This window comes from Drosophila innubila, assembly GCF_004354385.1.
Source record: "Drosophila innubila isolate TH190305 chromosome 3L unlocalized genomic scaffold, UK_Dinn_1.0 0_D_3L, whole genome shotgun sequence".
Taxonomy (NCBI): Eukaryota; Metazoa; Arthropoda; class Insecta; order Diptera; family Drosophilidae; genus Drosophila; species Drosophila innubila.
In genome coordinates this window covers 5788700-5805783 of record NW_022995376.1, presented here as the reverse complement: position 1 = coordinate 5805783, position 17084 = coordinate 5788700, and the positions used below count along the sequence as shown (strand labels likewise).

Here is a 17084-nt window from a genome sequence, read left to right as displayed (position 1 = left end):
ACAGTGCCACACCCTGCGCAGCGTCAGTTGCGTGCGCCGCGCACGCCTGCAAGGTGGGGGCAACGTAGGCGGTTTGTGGCTGCCGCATGTCGTCACACCTTGACATAGGTACAACCAACAACAACAACAACAAAAGTAGAAGAAGGTGCACAGTTGTTTATAAGCCCGGGCTTGTGTTGTCAGCAACAGGGTTTATGCCTGTTCAAAACTGTCACCAAAAATTATTTGGGCAAAAATCAAAACGAAACGGGACTTTGAATAAATAATAAAACACCATTAAAATAAAATCCCCGCTTCAACGGCGTACAATTTAAGTAATTAGAATCTCTGGGTTTATCACTAACACCGCGTATAATCCCCAAGGGATTTCAAATATATATATTCACAACTCGAATTGGTTTTTTTTTTTAAACTTTTCCTTTAACATTCGCCCACAAGCGGCAGCAATTCACGGGTCTTTGCGCACTCACAAAGTTCAATGGCATTTAACACAACAGGGAAATGCAAATGTGTGGTTGAGAAATAGATAGAGAGATACAGATACATATATATAGAGAGAGAGAGAAACAGAGAGGGGGAAAAGTTGAGAGACAGCGACAGCGACAACGATAGAGAGAGAGTAGAAATTTAATTTTGCTCTTGGCTTTTTCATTGTCATTGCCATTGTTGTAGCCACAGTTGCAGAGAATTTCATGTCCACTTTTTTGCTGTGGTTGCACCATAAAATGCTGTTGATATCCCTCAACTTTCCTGCAAGTCCAACTCCCTTGAGCGATTAGTTTTTCCATCCAAAAGATACGAATGTATTCACATCAATATTGCGCGAGTGATGAATGGACAGATTAACAGTTGGTTCATTCACAGCCTCACATACGGAAGTTGGCCAACAAACTTTGTGAAATATTCATGTAATACTCGTAGTCGTATAGGCCCAACCAAAAGATGCAACGTCAACGTGTCGCTGAACTCGCCACATTTGTTTGTTGCTTGATGCCTATGAAAACACTACATGAAATCACCAGTGAAAGCTCATGCATAGATAAATATACCAACAAAAAAAAGAAAAATACAAATGGTCACAAAAGCTGTTTAATTGCATGATCAAACAGATCACCACAAAAAATATAATGAAATCAAACAAATTATGATTGATTATGGCGGAGAAGAAAGAAAGCCTCTTAACGCTAATGGGTTTTGGCGCCCAACGATGTGAAAGAAGTAGACACAAAGCTAGACAAAATAATTGTATTGTAATTATTATTATTGTTATCATTTTGAGGGAGAATTAACTACTGAGAAATATTTGTAAGCTGAATAGAGCACCCTGCTAGGCCAAAGTATCTTATCTTAGCTGCTGTGGCGCCCAACGACTGTGAGTTAATACACCTGCTCTGGCCACCTATTTCAAATAAATGTATTTCATTGTGGGGCAGCGACCTTCAACTGTGGGTAGACCCACAAATTGCCCAACTTGACGGCTTTTTGGTCTGCAATTACGTAAAACGTGGAGACGTGATTCGTATTCCGGTCGGTTGCAGTCGCCGCTGCAAATGAATGCAAATGTGTAAATAATTTAACAACTAATGTCGTATTTGTTTGGCATGTGTGGAATGTGTATAGATACAGATACAAATTATTAGCCGTCAGATACGCGCACCGCATGCCAAATGAGATGCCATCAGTACTGGATGAACACTCTGGAGCTACTAATAATATACAATATATAGTCTGATGGTTGACCAAAAAAAAAATACACACAACAATGGGAACAGCTTTAGATTTTATTGTGGGATTTTGCCATTTTCGTTTCATAGATAAAAGATAATTGAAATACAAACAGAGTTTGACTTTGAGTCCAATAACCCAAGTTGCCATCCTGTTTATGCCCTTTTTGGTCACACTCTGTGCCACCGTCAAGGGAAGGGGAATTCCCGGCTTAACGGTGCTGCCTCCCATCTCATTTACACTTGCACTTTCCACAACATTTTCCTTGTTTTCTTTTCCTTTTTTTTTGTTGCCACATTGTTCACGGCCAATCAACTTGTGCACAAAAGAGCACGTAAAGGCTTCCACAAGGAAGAGAGTGAGCAAAGAAGCCGAATCAGCGGAAGGAAACAAAGAAAATGAGTAGCAACACATGGATACACATACATACAAACATCGTATATTAGTATATACACATATATGTGGAACGTGTTTGGTTAAACGCTTGACTGGCAAATTGCCAGCAGACAACAAGGCCGAGATCTTGGCCAGAATTGCAAAAAGGGATGAGTTCAGTGTTCCTTTGTTAGTTCCCAAATACAATTTATCCTTACTTAAGTGCACTTTCAAAACCAAAACTCATCGCACGTCTTATCGCATGCAGTTCAACCGGAAGACTGTTAGACTGTTAGATACATCTCTTCCTGTAAGGAAAAACTAAAAAAAAAAAGTATATTAAATTGTATATAGAAATTGATATCTCTACTCCACAAGTGGATAGTGGAAGTGTTAGTCTTATCTAAATATTTTATCCATAAAAAAAATATACCAATGCGGCGTATACGTATTATTTAATTATCTTTTAAAAGCTCCCACAAATCGTATGCAAATCCAACAAATTACTCAATATTACCACCTGTAGCGCCCTTTGTTTGGTGAAAGGCATTTGATCAACTCCACCCAAGGTCGCCTGTACTGGCGTAACGGCTAAATGTTATCTATATATAGACTGATAAGTGGCTCGTGAATCGATTACCGAACTCACTTATCATGCAAAAAATTGTCATAAATTGCCATAGATAATACGATAACATTATAGAATTCAGCTTGAATGAGTGTATTCTTTTTCTGTTGCGGGTTTGTTTTTTTCTTAGTTTGCTTTGTCTTCTTCTGATGACACATGGTAAATTGTATTTTATTGTTATTTATTTGCTTTAAACAAATTATCAAAGCAGTGAGCGAAAAAGAGGGAGGTAGAGATACAGAGGTCATGTCCGCTGGGGCAAAGCTTTCAAAAGCTGCAGCATTAAAGTGCCATTTTGAGTATTTACTTTAAGCGTTAGCAGGACTGTTAGATTAACATAACGATGACTTGTTGTTAACAGCGGCAAAACATTCTGTCTCAGCTCAGACAGCGAGCGCAACTGTTGTTGCTCTCGTCGCTCTCTCGCTTTGTGCACACACACACGTGTGTGTGTTTGTGTGTTGTGTCTTTTTAGTTTTTGCTTCACACGATTGGAGCATTGTTTTTTGTGCTTTTGTTGCGATAGTTCCTTCAGCTGTTTACCATCTAGTAAATGTTGCTAATTTAATTTAAATGCCATTGTTTGTACATGTGTATTGTACATTGAGCTCTGCCAACACATCGAACGGATGCAATAAATCGACGACATAGTGAAAAAGTAATTAAGTTAAAAAGTTCAACTACTTTGTTGCTGGTGGGAGTGAGAGAGACAGTTCAATATGTTTGCTCGCTTGTGTTTGTGTTTGTATTTGCAAACAACGTATTGTTTTTATCAACTTGAGATTAATACACGCCAAATTGCTGACGACATTTCATTGATTTATTTATTGTGTAAATTATTAATCGAAATGTATTTAATTATTGCAGATCCATGGGCATATTGCTGCCGCCTGTGTCGCAGGTGACAAACACACGCATAAATCACACGCAACATCATCGCAATCGGAGTCTTGACAGTGCCCTGCAACGCATACCCGAGGTGAGTAATTTTCGAATACCCTGTAATTGTTGTCAGTGCAAAGTATTGCCACTCCACCCCACAACCACCCACGTTGCCCACACACCTGAACTTGCAAAGTTTCAGTTGCTTTGCGTGTGTGTGTGTGTGTGTGTGTACTCAATATAATCTGTTAAATTGTATTTTTTATCGCTGTTCGCATTGTTATTCACATTTTTTATTCGCACTTTTTGCTATTTGTGTACATTTCTGGTTATCAAGAGCGAGCGACAACAACAAACACGAACAGAATAACAAAAGAGCAAACCAGTTATCCCGCTCGCACCCACACATTCAGGTGCTCTCCAATTAAATGGAGAGCTGAGAGCACACAAAGAGAGCGAGAGAGCTTTGCATTCCATAACATTTGAGTTTTAGTTGTTGCAGCGTAGTTTTGAGCTTTTCACATGATTGCAAACTATCACGAGAGAGAGAGAGAGTGAGCGAGAGAGCTCTCTTTATTGTTTTCTTCTTTTTGTCTGTTTTCTTTGCACTTGACTTTTTACAATAATTAAGCTGCTGACTGACAAGTTAAAAAAAATACTTGATTTGTTTTGTGCTTTTTTTTAGGTGGAAATCTCGTCGCCCAATGCAGAAAGCGAGACAACATTTTGCTCACCATCATCGATACTCAGCACGAATATGTGCTCGAAGATTGCAACAACAGCGGCCAGTGTAACTGCTGCACTCTCCACATCCACATCCTCCACCTCCACCTCCCCCCCGCCAATGCCAGCCGTCACTTGTATGGCAGCCAACAACAACACAGCGTTGCCTCCAACAGTTGCCACAATGGTGAAGCCAGCAACGGAGACGCCACCAATCAATGTGCACATACACGAGCAACGCAATCTGCATATAGCCAATGGATCCGTGGGTGAGTAGCTACACAGAGATACCCTGTAATATTTGCCTCTTAATAATAAATAATTCAATTCCATTTCAGTTGATTCGTGTCCCACGTTACGCATGCGTCCCAAGTCGAGTGAATCGATGTCGACGCGGGCACAGGACATTGTTGGTGTCATCGGTGGCAGCAACGGCGGCTGCAGCAGCAGCAGCAACAGTTGCAGCAGCGCCGGCAGCAGCAAGAAGCGCGAGGATTTGACTAGTCTTGGATCCGATGACTCCGGTAGGTGACAGGATTAGAAAATTTATGATACAGTGATAGCAGAAGTGGGGAAATTACTAAATAATGCACTTTATACTGTACAGTCAAGTCTGGATATAATGAGCAAATTTAAATTTTGGTGTTTTCTTGTTGCTTTTAACTAATGGTATATAGTACAAATCCTTCAGTGATTTTTAAATTCGGAAATATATATCAAGTGTAGTAAGTTGAAAATCAGAAGTAGATATTTAGGAAAATAGTTTCAGCTAAAAATATAGCAGTAGGGAAATTCCCAACTAAAAAATTGGCAGCAGGGAAATTCCAACTAAGGTTTAAGAGATTAGAAAAATTCTTCAATAATGTTTACTGATAGTGGAAACTACACCAGTAACAATTTACAGAAAGCTACATTTTTGTAACTTTTTCTAAAATTTACAAAAAGTTTTCAAAAATAGTGAAGCTTACATTAAAACAAATTTTACAAAGATTTATTCAACTAAAAGATATTTTGACGTCAAATGAGTACAAAATAAAGTCAAAAGATAAATTAACGCTAGGATAATTTTTAAAGCATAAATAGAATTAAAAAGAGGTCAAAATTTAAACGTTCACTGTAACGGGTGCTCACTATATCCAAACACGAATGTATCTTATAAGTCTTTGAAACTTGTGTCACTTTTGAAGTTGTTTCGCTTGTTGTTTTTCGTATTATGTGAGCATCATTTATTTATACACTCCCTTGAACCTTCGTCTCGTCCTGGCAGGCATCATCTGTGGATCGGAGTCGGATCAAATCTCATTGAATCGCATATGCCACTCACATGAATCTCTCGATTCGGGTGAAATGGATGCCGATGCCGATGCTGATGCGGATGCGGATGCCGAGGAGGAATGCATCGATATGATGGAGACAACGTCCATGGATGAGGACTACGATGTAATGCAATCGGATCTATGCTTCTATCCTGCCAACGATTTCGATTGTCGCACATTGCGTCCGTCTCGCAAACAAAAGCAACAGAAACGGGAACAGGCCAAGTTACAACAACAATTGCAACTGCAACTGCAACTGCAACAACAGCAGCAGCAGCAGCAGAAACAACAACAACAGGAGCAGGAGGAGGAGGATCAATTCGATGTGGATGCTCGTGTGCGTTATCGTGTGATGAACATGTCACAGGCAGCCATCAACCTGGAGCTCGGCACAGCGCCCAACGAGATTGAGCCCGTGCTGGACGAGGATGAGCACGAGGATGAGGAACAGGAGCAGCAGCAGCAGGAGATGGAGGAGGCACATTCAATGCCCACGTCGCAGAGCACGTCCAGTAATAACAGCATGATTGCAGTTGCCACAACGCCCACAGCGACAACGACACCCGTTGCCACGCCCACTCCCACACCCACACCCATTGCCACGCCCACGGAGAGCACAAAGAATGATCAGGTGCTGTTCAAGAATTTCTTTGGTGCCACCAAGATGGCCATCTTTCGCACGGCCCAAAGCATTATCGAGAATCACGAGAAGAAGAATGCGGCCAAGCAGAAGACAGAGGACACTGCAACAGCTGCCACAATGGGGCATGCCACGGGCAACAGTTCAGCGATAGCGCCACAGGATCAGGTCAAGTCACCCACGGATATATCCAAGAAGAAGGAGTTCTTCAGTCTGCTCACCTCGAATTCGAGTAAAAAGGCCGCTGCAGCTGCCGCCGCAGCAGCTGCCACGACCACGCCCACAACGATTGTTACGCCCACCTCAGAGGCAACCACTGAGGGGACTCCTGGTGACTCCTCCGCCTCCACGGAGGTAAAGATCAAGGAGCGCACACTGAATCTACGTTTGCCAGGAGCTGAAACTGAAACAAATCCCGATGTAACGCTGCCCAAGAGCTCCTCCATCAGTTCGCTGCACAAGCTGAAGCTGCCGGTGCCCGGCGTGGTCAAGTACTTCATCAGCGAACGTGCTCCGACCACGAGTTCCCAGCAGCAGAGTGCGGAACGTGGTCCCAGCGGCCTCTTGAGATTCTTTGAATCGCCCGTGTTCAATATTCACTTTGCTGTCCACTATTTGTTCTACTCCAAGGAGCCGGGCGTGCTGAGCTTTATTGGCAACAAGATCTTCAGTTTTCCGGATCACGAGGTGGATCTGTATATACCGCAATTGATTGTCATGTACATTCAAATGGATGAGCTGGCCGAGGTGTTGGATCCCTATTTGACCATTCGATGCCGCAAGTCTGTGGACTTTTCGCTCAAGTGTCTGTGGCAGCTGGAGGCGTACAACTATCAGATGGATTCCCTGGGGAACAGCAGCAGCAGCGGCAGTCGCAAATCCAAGCTGGCCCTCATGAAGGAGATCTTCTCGAAGAAGGAGCACAAACAGCAAACGAGATCCGAGTCGTCACATGGCCCAGCTGCTGCCGCACTGATGAAGAAGACGCATCATCGCTCCCAGTCGGATGCCACAGTTCTGCTCACCGATTCCCGCAGTCCGCACACGTTGAGCATCAGCCATCGGATGTATCAACAGCCGCCGTATACGACCCAAACATTGCCCACAACTCCCGCCAAGCTGTGTCTGGGCGATCTCACCTCGGGACATGCCTTCGACAACGGTTGCACCTGCTTCGAGACGGTGCGTGGACAGGTGAATGGATTGCTCGGACAGCGCACGTTGTGCAATTGTGGTGCACCCAAGACGGCGCCACAGAAGGAGTTCATGAAGGCGCTCATCAATGTGGGCAAGAACCTCACCTCGTTGCCCTCCAAGGCGGAGAAGACATCGGCGCTGCGGATGTTCCTCAATCTGATCAATAAGAATTTGCCTGCTCGCGTTTGGTTGCCACTCTACTCGGACATTCCACATCATGTGGTGCGCATCACAGAGGAGAAGACTGCCGTGCTCAACTCCAAGGATAAAACACCATACATCATCTATGTGGAGGTTGTCGAAGTCTCTGATATTTACACATCTCCTTTGATTCCAAAGATGATGCCCTCGCTGCGACATACCAAAAGCGAGGAGCACTTGGAGGGATCGTGTCTGAATACGCATCCCAGTTGCAGTCGCACCTCCAGCTGCAGCAGTAGTCATCATGGTTCCAGTTGCCGCCGCAAGAAGCCAACGGAGACGCTGGCGGAGAATGGTTGTGGCGAGCCGGCAACACATAATAATAACTGTGGCAATCTGCTCTCACTGGGCGGACTCCAACTGCAGGAGGATGATGTGTGGTCCCAGGAGGATGATGAGATCACGGCGCAATACTTGAACATGCGCAAGAACAGCGAACGGGATGCCATTTCACAGATGTCCTTGGACTCGTGCGACTCCAGAGATCAAGGTAATCATATAAAACTTGGGCAGCACTTAAAACCTATTCTAACACATCTCTCTATATTCTTCCAGGTCCACCAGTTGTCTTCAACATTGGCGATGTGCGAACGCGACATTGCAACAATTTGAATTGTGAGAACACAAAGTCGTTTAGCAATGATCCCGAGGATCCATCGGCAGCAGCTCTAAAGGTAACTACAACCTCAATTGATTAGCTCAAGGATTTGCTTATAAAACTATTGCATCTTTTCTAAAGGAACCCTGGGATGAGAAGGAGAAACTAATACGTGAATCCTCGCCATATGGTCATCTCTCCAGCTGGCGCCTGCTCTCCGCCATTGTCAAGTGTGGCGATGATTTGCGCCAGGAGCTGATGGCCACACAGCTTCTACAGGTAAATCAAATTATAAATTTCAACTGCAATAAATTCTTTAAATTTATGTCTTTAACCTTTACAGATGTTCAAGATTATTTGGCTGGAGGAGCATGTGGATCTTTGGGTGCGTCCATATAAGATCATTTGTCTATCGAATGACAGCGGTTTGATTGAGCCCATCTTGAACACCGTCTCGTTGCATCAAATCAAAAAGAACTCCAACAAATCCTTGCGGGATTACTTTATAGATGAATATGGAACGCCAACGGGCGAAACCTTTCGTCGTGCCCAAAAGAATTTTGTGCAGAGTTGTGCGGCATATTGCCTGATATCGTATCTGCTGCAGGTTAAAGATAGGTAAGTTGTTAAATCACTAGAAGAAAGGCAACACAACTAACTGCAACACTCTTCTTTTTAGGCATAATGGAAATATACTCTTCCATTCCGATGGACACATAATTCACATCGACTTTGGCTTCATTCTGAGCATATCTCCAAAGAACTTGGGTGAGTTTTGAGAGGGTTTATTAATTGATTACTGTTTGCTTTACTTTTTCCATGCTTATTTTGGTTTTCTTACATTTTATTACTAGTTTATGATTTTAAAAATACTATACTAATTTGTTGCTGTTCTAATCTTTTATAGGTTTTGAGCAGTCACCATTTAAGCTCACACACGAATTTGTCGATGTTATGGGCGGCACCAGCTCCGAGCACTGGCGGGAGTTCAATCGCCTGCTCCTAGTCGGAATGATGTCAGCACGCAAGCACATGGATCGTATCATAAACTTTGTCGAAATTATGCGCAGCAGTAAGTCTTGAAATTATGCTACAATTAAACAATTTATTAACTAATTATCTGTTTTGTAGATGCTCATTTGCCGTGCTTTAAGAATGGCTGTTCCGGCACCGTACAGAATCTCCGTAAACGTTTCCATATGAATTTAACTGAGCAGGAAATGGAACGCAAAGTTGAGCAGCTTGTTCAGGACTCGCTGAAGAGTCTGTCAACCAAACTGTACGATGGTTATCAATATTATACGAATGGCATATTGTGAGAACGGTTTTTCATGAAAATCTAAACGAAAGGCAAGCCGGGAAATCGATGAAAAACCAACTCATCTTCAACAACATCATCAACATGGATCATCGAGCCGATCTGATAAAAAAAAAAAAACCAAAACTATGGACTGACTTTTTGTTTTAAAGAAAATTTATTATATATACACACGTGCATATATATATACATATATATATATATATGTAAACTATATTGTGAAATGTAGTACTTTAACAGAAAAAGATGAGAAATGCAAGTGAAGGTGTAAAGAAAGATTGTGTGTGTACCAAACAACAACTGTTATTGCAGCCAAAATCGCTGATTGTGCGTATTGGCATTGTTATTATTATATATTATATTTAGGCTAAAGTGTATGTTGTCTAACTTTTAAGTATATAAAAAAGAGTGTAAATGTAATTTTTGACTGTATTTCGTCTGTCTGTCAGTCTGATCCGTATCCGTGTCCTATAATCGGTCCTTGCATTGCATTTAGCAATAATCATATTTAATAATCAGCGACTTGTATATATTTAAGATCACAACAACACATTTAACGATCCCTCGATCCTTATACATAAACATATAAATATTTGTAATTATTATTATTATTTCAAACATCTTGGCACCATTTTTAAGCTCTAATCAATCAAACTGCACCAAGCTTTCCATTTATATTAATTCATGCCACTAATGTGTAAATACAAATAAAAATTTATGAAATTCCAACATTTATCGGGTTTTATCGAAACTAAATCAACTTAAATACGATTACGAGTTCTATCCAACAATATAGGCATTATTTATAAATTATAAATAACATAATAACAATATCATATGGATCAAATGTGCCGCAATTTAAAAAAATTACATTTTCATCTCGTATTTTCGTATTCGCCCTTTAAATTTTTCACATATTTGTATATATTATCTATGCCTATAGCTATACCTTTACCCATTGCTATATCTTTATCTCTATAAATGTATCTACAACTACTTCTTAATACGAACGGAACATTTTTTCTAACTTTATATAGTCTTAACTAAGCTATCATATTAAAGGGATAAATCAAATTATACGCAAATGTACTAAAATTAATAGTTAGGCACTAAAAGTGTAAATTTCAAGCTTGTTTATGTGAAAAACAATATTATAATATCGTACACGCATGTACGTACCATATGTAATAAACATTAAATATTAATTAAATAATACAAACAACAAACAAACAAAACACGCAAAATTTAGCTACAAGTATTTGAAAAATGTAGGTTGCATTTTTCTACAATTTATTTAATAAACTCAATTCAAACAACAGCAACAAATACAATTAATGCAAATACAACAACAAATTTGAAATTCCGATATTACATACATACATAATAATAATAAAGATGAAAATACCCAACAATACAAAGAATATGTTTTTCTTTTTTAACCATTGTCCTTAAAAAGATATTTCAGGGTTCCAATAGATAAAGAAATATATTTTACCACGGCTAAGTCCTTGTTGCCTGTACATTTTGTGCTCTGTAAGTTTCGTCAGGAACTATTCTATCGATTGCCATTCAAGGATATAACAATTAGTTTGACGAAATGTGATTTTTGTGATTTTATCGCACTTTTTCTGACTATCAGAAAAATTTGAGGCACAATTTTTAATTGAATCCTGGAAGTCCTTGAAAGCCATTTGATAGAATAGCTCCTCAGAATTGCTGAAAATTAATAAATACAATCGATAGTACGGACGCCCAAGTAACTATTAATGTTGCTAAGGAAAAGTAACCACCAATAACAAATATAAATATCTAAAAACTGCAGAGTAAATATTCTATAGAGCCAAAAATCTAGAGAAAATCTCGAAATGGATCCAGCCAAGTTTATTGGAAAAGTGTAAGTTTAAAATCTATAATCTTTACAGATTCTTAGCAAAATTTTTTACAGAAAAGAGGGAGTGCGCATGGAGCACAAATCCCGTCGAAATTATCCTCAGGTTTGGACGAAAATTGCCGAAACTGAGACAAATAAGTTTTATCATCAGGATGAGATTGACAAAAAGTTAAAGGAGAAACTGACATTACAAGGTTTGCTAAGATTAATAATATCATTATAAGCTTAACATAGCTGTGAATTTTAGAGATCTGTCCCTATGAGCATGATGGTAAGGGTGACACACACTTTATTTCACCGGAAATGCACAAGAATCTGGTGGAGATTTGTCGCTGTGGTCGACCCCGACGTGGCATACACATGGGCAAATGTCTGCAGCGGGCAATCAATCCAGATTTGCAGGATGAAGCCGGAGAAACTATGAATCCCAAAAGCGTGCCACGCACATCGAACTGTAAGTTGTATATTTGTCACAAATTTCCTGGAAGATTACATTTAATTTCTGCATTTTCTTCCAGCTAATATTGGTTTTCGTAGCGCTGCCTATAAGAAATTGGAACAGTCCATGCAATACGTTTCTCCCACGCACTCTATGCCCGGTCCACGCATAACTGCCGCGCCTTATAATACTATTATTATAGGTTAATTAAATAGACTAAATATTCTATCTTTAATTAAAATCTTAACTGGAGATTTTCCAGCGGTCAATTTTGAATTTTTTTAAACGGTTGTTGCTTTTGGGGATGTCCCCACTTATTAGGTTATCGCAATCGATTGAAAACAACTCAAATCGCAACTGGATTTACCAGAAATACATCGCTGAAAACCTGTCCCATAAAATCATTTGCACACCTATATATATAAATATATGTATTTGTATATATAATTTGTTATTTAGACTTATTAACTATGCACTAACTTGGCCAACTTGGACTTAGTGTGAACGCAAACTTAGAGCGTTTCAGTTCAGCAGTTTAAACTATCTAATATTATGATGGATAAGTGTCTACAAACATTATTGTTAACAGCTTGTGCTGTTATCACAAGTGCACAGATACCTGGCCAAGATTTCCTGATCTTCGCAACCACAACAAGTTCAACGCCTACGATAGGAACAAGGCCAACTGCGCGTTCCACTGGAGATTTTGTGCTGATCAACAATATGCCAGTGTTAGCCACAATGGCACCTTTTGTCGACGCCGCACCGGCTCCAACACCTGAGTTTCTAGACTGTTATGGACGTTGTCCCACAACGGCGGAGTATAATCCCATCTGTGGCAGTAATAGGCAACTATATCTCAACGAGCAGAAGTTCAACTGTGCTCGGTATTGTGGTGCAGGTAAGTATCAGACACCTGATATTCCAGATACTTTCAATTCATGACTCAATGTTTACTTTCAGACGTACAAATTGTAAGGCGAGGCAGCTGCCAAGGTTTATTTCCCATGCAACGCGGCTGAAACTACACTGACAAAAATAGCTGCGATATAGAATTTAAAATGTGTGTTAATTTTCGAAGTGTAAATTAAAAACAAACAACTATGCAACACTTTGATTTACCTAAGATCATACTAAAATCTCAAAGCTAATATGAATTATAATAATACAAAATAAATGAAAAACATTTATAATTAAAAATGTCATATTTAGTTAAACGATAAAATATCTTTCATCATATTATTTCTTTGTTTTCAACTTTAAAAACAAAATATTTTTATGGTTTAATAAATTAATTTATAATTTTAAACTGAATTTAATACTTTCTGTTATTTTTTTGTCCATGTAGATGAATCATAAATGTACAAATAATCGTACATATGTTTAGTTATATATTTAATATCAGATGTAAAAATAAAAACTGTAAAACATAAGTATGACATCTGTTTTTTTGCGTCAGACTTAGCGAAAACAAACATTTTTCTTAAAAACTGTTGTCGATAAGAGTACTTTCTACAGTTGTCTATATGCTACGTAGGTGATTACAAAACTTTGTTGTCTCATGGACTGATAAGCGCAGTTGCCGTTACTTTCGTGGTCCATATTGTGCTTTGCCGTCAGTTCCATTTCGTAGTTCGAAGCTTTCGCACCACTCACAGGAAATAAAGCTATCAAGATGTTCAAATCTTATCAATTGGCTGTAGCCGTAGGTTAGAGCTTACTTTTATCAATATTTGATGTACTTCCCGCTTGACATTTCACATCTCATTTAACGCAGCTCTGCTGTTTGTTTGCTTCAATCCTGAGGTGACTTCCTTTGCCCGGAACTTGAATCATCATCGTCCAAATGTAACGTATGGTGTGCCGGCCCATAACTATCACCCTGGCTATAACCAGAGCAGGCCGGCTGTCCAGCAACCCAACATTGGATTCTATAACCACGTTTCTCTTAATCAACCTCAGCCCAATTTCGGATTCGGTTTCAATCCACAGCCCGTCTATAATGGCAATCCACAGCCCGTCTATGGTGGCAACGGTTACCGCCCAGCAAATCTTACAGCTGTTCAAGGAGGATATCGGCCACACAACAGCACCAGTGTATTTGGAAAGCTCTTCAAGTTGTGGTAGAAACTAAACCCCAAAGTGTAATTAAAAACTATTCTCAATAAAACATATTGTATATACGGTATGTCAAGCAACTGATTTGATCAATTTTTATTGGTACTTTATTTGTATTTCGAATTTTTTTTGTTATAATTTACTAGTTGATAATTGAGTAAAAAAAGTTAAAAAAAAAAATAAATATCTAGAGTCTAGACAATTAAAACTGGTTTATTTTGTTTTTTCAAAGCAGTTTCTTCACGTACTTTATATTTGTATGGCCCCCAGTAAGAAGTCAAATTTGTTTTCATTTTTTCAAAAAATCAGCATTTATTCAGCAGATAATCCGTAAATGCTCAACAGATTATCTGGATCATCGTGTTAAATTGCTTGCTTTCCGGTATTCCAGGAACCATTTTAATAGCGTAATTATATATATAGATATAGAGAGTAAATGCAGAGATGATGATTGGCTCCAGTTATGGGGTTGTTAAGTCAAGGGTGCGATGGATAATTGTCATGTTAATTAAATATATACTGGGACGACGATTACGGATCTACATAGATGTCAGCAATACACGGCTATTTTAGAATGTAGGATGGTATATCAGCTTTGAACATATGAATATTAGCTTTAATTAGCCGGTCGTGTTGTGTTGCATGGGAATACCGACGATGATCATAGAAATAAACCAAAACCGATGAGGCTCCCGCGCCGCCGTCAAAGAGATCCCACGCCGCTGTCAGGAAATCCCACGCCGCCGTCAGGAAATCCCACGCCGCCGTCAAGGAAATCCCACGCCGCTGTCAAGTGCTCCCACGCCGCCGTCAGGAAGACACCCACGCCGCGGTCAAATGCATTCCCACGCCGCCGTCAATCAAAGGCTCCCACGCCGCAGTCATTGCTGGCATCCCTCGCCGTAGTTCCGGTCCGATTTGGATTTCTCCCACGCCGCCGTCAAATTGTATCCCACGTCGCCCGATCGAAGCTGTTGCCTATTGAGTAGAAGCGTTGTCCCTAGCGCCCTCGCCTAACCGAAGCCCTAACAAAATCCCACGTTGAAAAACATGCGAATCCCTCGATGATGTCCAAAGACATGGTATCCCGCGCTGCCGTCAATTTGTGGTATCCCACGCTGCCGTCAATTTGTGGTGTCCCTCGCTGCATTCAATACTTGGTTTCCCACGCTGCCGTCGATAAATTCAAGTGTTGTCCCAAATTTGGTACGAAATTCAAGTGTTAAACGAAAAACAATTGCGATCCTTCAAGAAAACTCTAAGCGCCACTCAGAAAACGGTAGAAATTGAACGCCCATATTTTGTAGTGGAAGATAAACCAAATACGATCTGATTCGAGTAGATAATCCTATCCTAGCTGCCACCGGGACCCCAACTGCAGGGGAAATATGTGTGAGTGTTGCCAAATGCGAAGATTAAGCGGTGATTAATATGAAGTTGTCCTTAGCGTCAGAATATCCAGCATCACAAAACAGATAACGAAAAAACTATCCCATATATGTATATCACGTATACGTATGTCATGTCCTATGACCACCATACGAAGAGCGGAACAAATAGTGGTTGTAGTTGTAGTGGTGGTGGTGCTGTGCGTGCGTGTCGATGAAAGTGATGGTCTTTTTTTTGTTTTCTTGATTATGGTTAGTAGTGAAGTTGTAGAGCAGGAGTTGTACCCCGGATCGGTTGATCCACTCTCCTCAGAATTGATCCGACTTGGCTCGGACGAAAAGGTGCTCAACCATGAGATAAATGAAGACGTATACGTTTCAAGGATGTGACGATACTAAAGCAAGCGAAGTTCTTCCAGGTTAGTTCGGTGGCAGCTTCATGAGATAAGGAAGCGTCGAAACCGTTAAGACATGTGGTTGTGATGATCTCAGACTGCAGACTGCAGACTCCACACCATCAGATATGGGCCAATGAATATCAAGAGAATTATCGAATGCTGCGACATCAGTTGAAGTCGAAGAACACTCGAAGAAGAGCTCGAGAGATTCAAGGGATGCCATGATGGATGCCCCATTTCCCATCCATATATGGTATGGCTGACGTATTTGAAGTGGCGTTCACAGTTCAGCTCAGAGATGAAGCTACTTCTGCTCGGCCAATTTAGAAACGGATGCTCGCCTTTACTGCTGCATGTAGACCACCAGATACGAGAGTCGAAAACGCCCCCAGGAAGTTCAGTTCAGATTACACACAAAGTCATGGATGGCCCGCCTTTCACAAGTCTTTGAAGAAGTTGTAGTGTAGTCTCATGCAATTCCCTCGCTTTCGCTCTCATTCTGTCTGCCTTCAAAGGGGATGAGCACCATCCAAAAGGGGAGGAGTTTGCCAGCTGCCGGGTTCGGGTTTCTTAGCCATATGAATACATGTACATGTCACAGTTTTAACAATAACTAAATATACAATCGAATGTTTAACAATAGTACTTAGATGGGGAAATGCTTGGGAGCACTGACTCGGTATTTTACAATCATGTTATAAAAAGGAACAACATCGTGTTATCGGTACATTTACAAATGGTGTTGATACAATAATATATAGGGCACTATGGCCAGAAGTCTACATTTCTCGAGTCAGATATACATACATACTTAGAGGGTATGTTGCTGAAAATACATAGTTTAAAAACTTACAGCAAAAAAAATAAGATACAGAAAAAACAAAAAAAAAAAAAAATAGAAAGAAAGAAGAAAATAGAATGTGAAGATATGTAGAATGTAGCGCGTGTCTCATGGATTCCCTTTGAGAACAACTTGGGCGTCGTGTGCTGGGGAGCGGGACGGGGCGGAACGGGCGGAACAGACCGATTGACCAACTGTCCTATAAGTAGGGCCCTCTGCTTTGCTGCTTCTAGAAGGCTGCAAGGGAATTCGAGATTGTTTTTTCTTTTTTTACCTGAAAAAGCGTACATACACCAACAACAACAACATGGATAAAGACGACGACGATGACGACAACGTGGAAGTTGAAGAGCAACTCTTGTCATGGCTTGGTTTCCCTGCCTGTCGCCTGCCTGCTGCTGCATCT

The 17084-nt window shown here is 40.5% G+C and overlaps 4 protein-coding genes across 5 annotated transcripts in view; all 4 read left to right on the top strand.

The window, feature by feature from the left end:
- Nucleotides 1–10808, top strand: part of LOC117788994 (phosphatidylinositol 4-kinase beta) — a 38805-nt gene extending 27997 nt beyond the window's left edge. The window contains exons 1-11 of one of the 2 annotated variants that reach the window (XM_034627968.1): nucleotides 3182–3386; nucleotides 3596–3707; nucleotides 4296–4602; nucleotides 4672–4857; nucleotides 5601–8177; nucleotides 8243–8361; nucleotides 8427–8564; nucleotides 8629–8903; nucleotides 8965–9053; nucleotides 9193–9357; nucleotides 9417–10808. In XM_034627968.1, coding sequence (XP_034483859.1) covers nucleotides 3600–3707; nucleotides 4296–4602; nucleotides 4672–4857; nucleotides 5601–8177; nucleotides 8243–8361; nucleotides 8427–8564; nucleotides 8629–8903; nucleotides 8965–9053; nucleotides 9193–9357; nucleotides 9417–9604 — 4152 coding nt within the window. In that variant the 5' untranslated portion in view covers nucleotides 3182–3386; nucleotides 3596–3599 and the 3' untranslated portion in view covers nucleotides 9605–10808. Of the gene's footprint in view, nucleotides 1–3181; nucleotides 3387–3595; nucleotides 3708–4295; nucleotides 4603–4671; nucleotides 4858–5600; nucleotides 8178–8242; nucleotides 8362–8426; nucleotides 8565–8628; nucleotides 8904–8964; nucleotides 9054–9192; nucleotides 9358–9416 lie in introns of those variants that run through there. The other variant, XM_034627967.1, reaches the window with a different exon arrangement.
- Nucleotides 10809–11468: 660 nt separating this feature from the next.
- LOC117787689 lies at nucleotides 11469–12319 on the top strand. The gene is made up of 4 exons (XM_034626281.1): nucleotides 11469–11497; nucleotides 11549–11688; nucleotides 11742–11948; nucleotides 12013–12319. The coding sequence occupies exons 1-4, from the start codon at nucleotides 11469–11471 to the stop codon at nucleotides 12138–12140; spliced, it is 504 nt and encodes a 167-aa protein (XP_034482172.1). The 3' UTR covers nucleotides 12141–12319.
- A 116-nt stretch (nucleotides 12320–12435) lies between these two features.
- LOC117787690 lies at nucleotides 12436–12972 on the top strand. The gene is made up of 2 exons (XM_034626282.1): nucleotides 12436–12834; nucleotides 12897–12972. The coding sequence occupies exons 1-2, from the start codon at nucleotides 12486–12488 to the stop codon at nucleotides 12953–12955; spliced, it is 408 nt and encodes a 135-aa protein (XP_034482173.1). The 5' UTR covers nucleotides 12436–12485; the 3' UTR covers nucleotides 12956–12972.
- Nucleotides 12973–13495: 523 nt separating this feature from the next.
- On the top strand, nucleotides 13496–14135 carry LOC117789253. Its single transcript, XM_034628366.1, has 2 exons — nucleotides 13496–13642; nucleotides 13711–14135. Exons 1-2 carry the CDS (start codon nucleotides 13609–13611, stop codon nucleotides 14058–14060), a joined length of 384 nt encoding a protein of 127 aa, XP_034484257.1. The 5' UTR covers nucleotides 13496–13608; the 3' UTR covers nucleotides 14061–14135.
- Nucleotides 14136–17084: the final 2949 nt, after the last annotated feature.

What these genes read in the sequence shown, in the direction of transcription:
- LOC117787689 (XM_034626281.1), top strand. Translation starts at nt 11,469, where the DNA reads ATGGATCCAGCCAAGTTTATTGGAAAAGT. An exon ending in GCCAAGTTTATTGGAAAAGT is followed by an intron (nt 11,498 to 11,548) that starts GTAAGTTTAAAA and finishes AATTTTTTACAG; the next exon opens with AAAAGAGGGAGTGCGCATGG. An exon ending in CGTGCCACGCACATCGAACT is followed by an intron (nt 11,949 to 12,012) that starts GTAAGTTGTATA and finishes ATTTTCTTCCAG; the next exon opens with CTAATATTGGTTTTCGTAGC.
- LOC117789253 (XM_034628366.1), top strand. Translation starts at nt 13,609, where the DNA reads ATGTTCAAATCTTATCAATTGGCTGTAGCCGTAG. An exon ending in TCAATTGGCTGTAGCCGTAG is followed by an intron (nt 13,643 to 13,710) that starts GTTAGAGCTTAC and finishes CATTTAACGCAG; the next exon opens with CTCTGCTGTTTGTTTGCTTC.
- LOC117787690 (XM_034626282.1), top strand. Translation starts at nt 12,486, where the DNA reads ATGATGGATAAGTGTCTACAAACATTATTGTTAACAGCTTGTGCTGTT. An exon ending in TGCTCGGTATTGTGGTGCAG is followed by an intron (nt 12,835 to 12,896) that starts GTAAGTATCAGA and finishes GTTTACTTTCAG; the next exon opens with ACGTACAAATTGTAAGGCGA.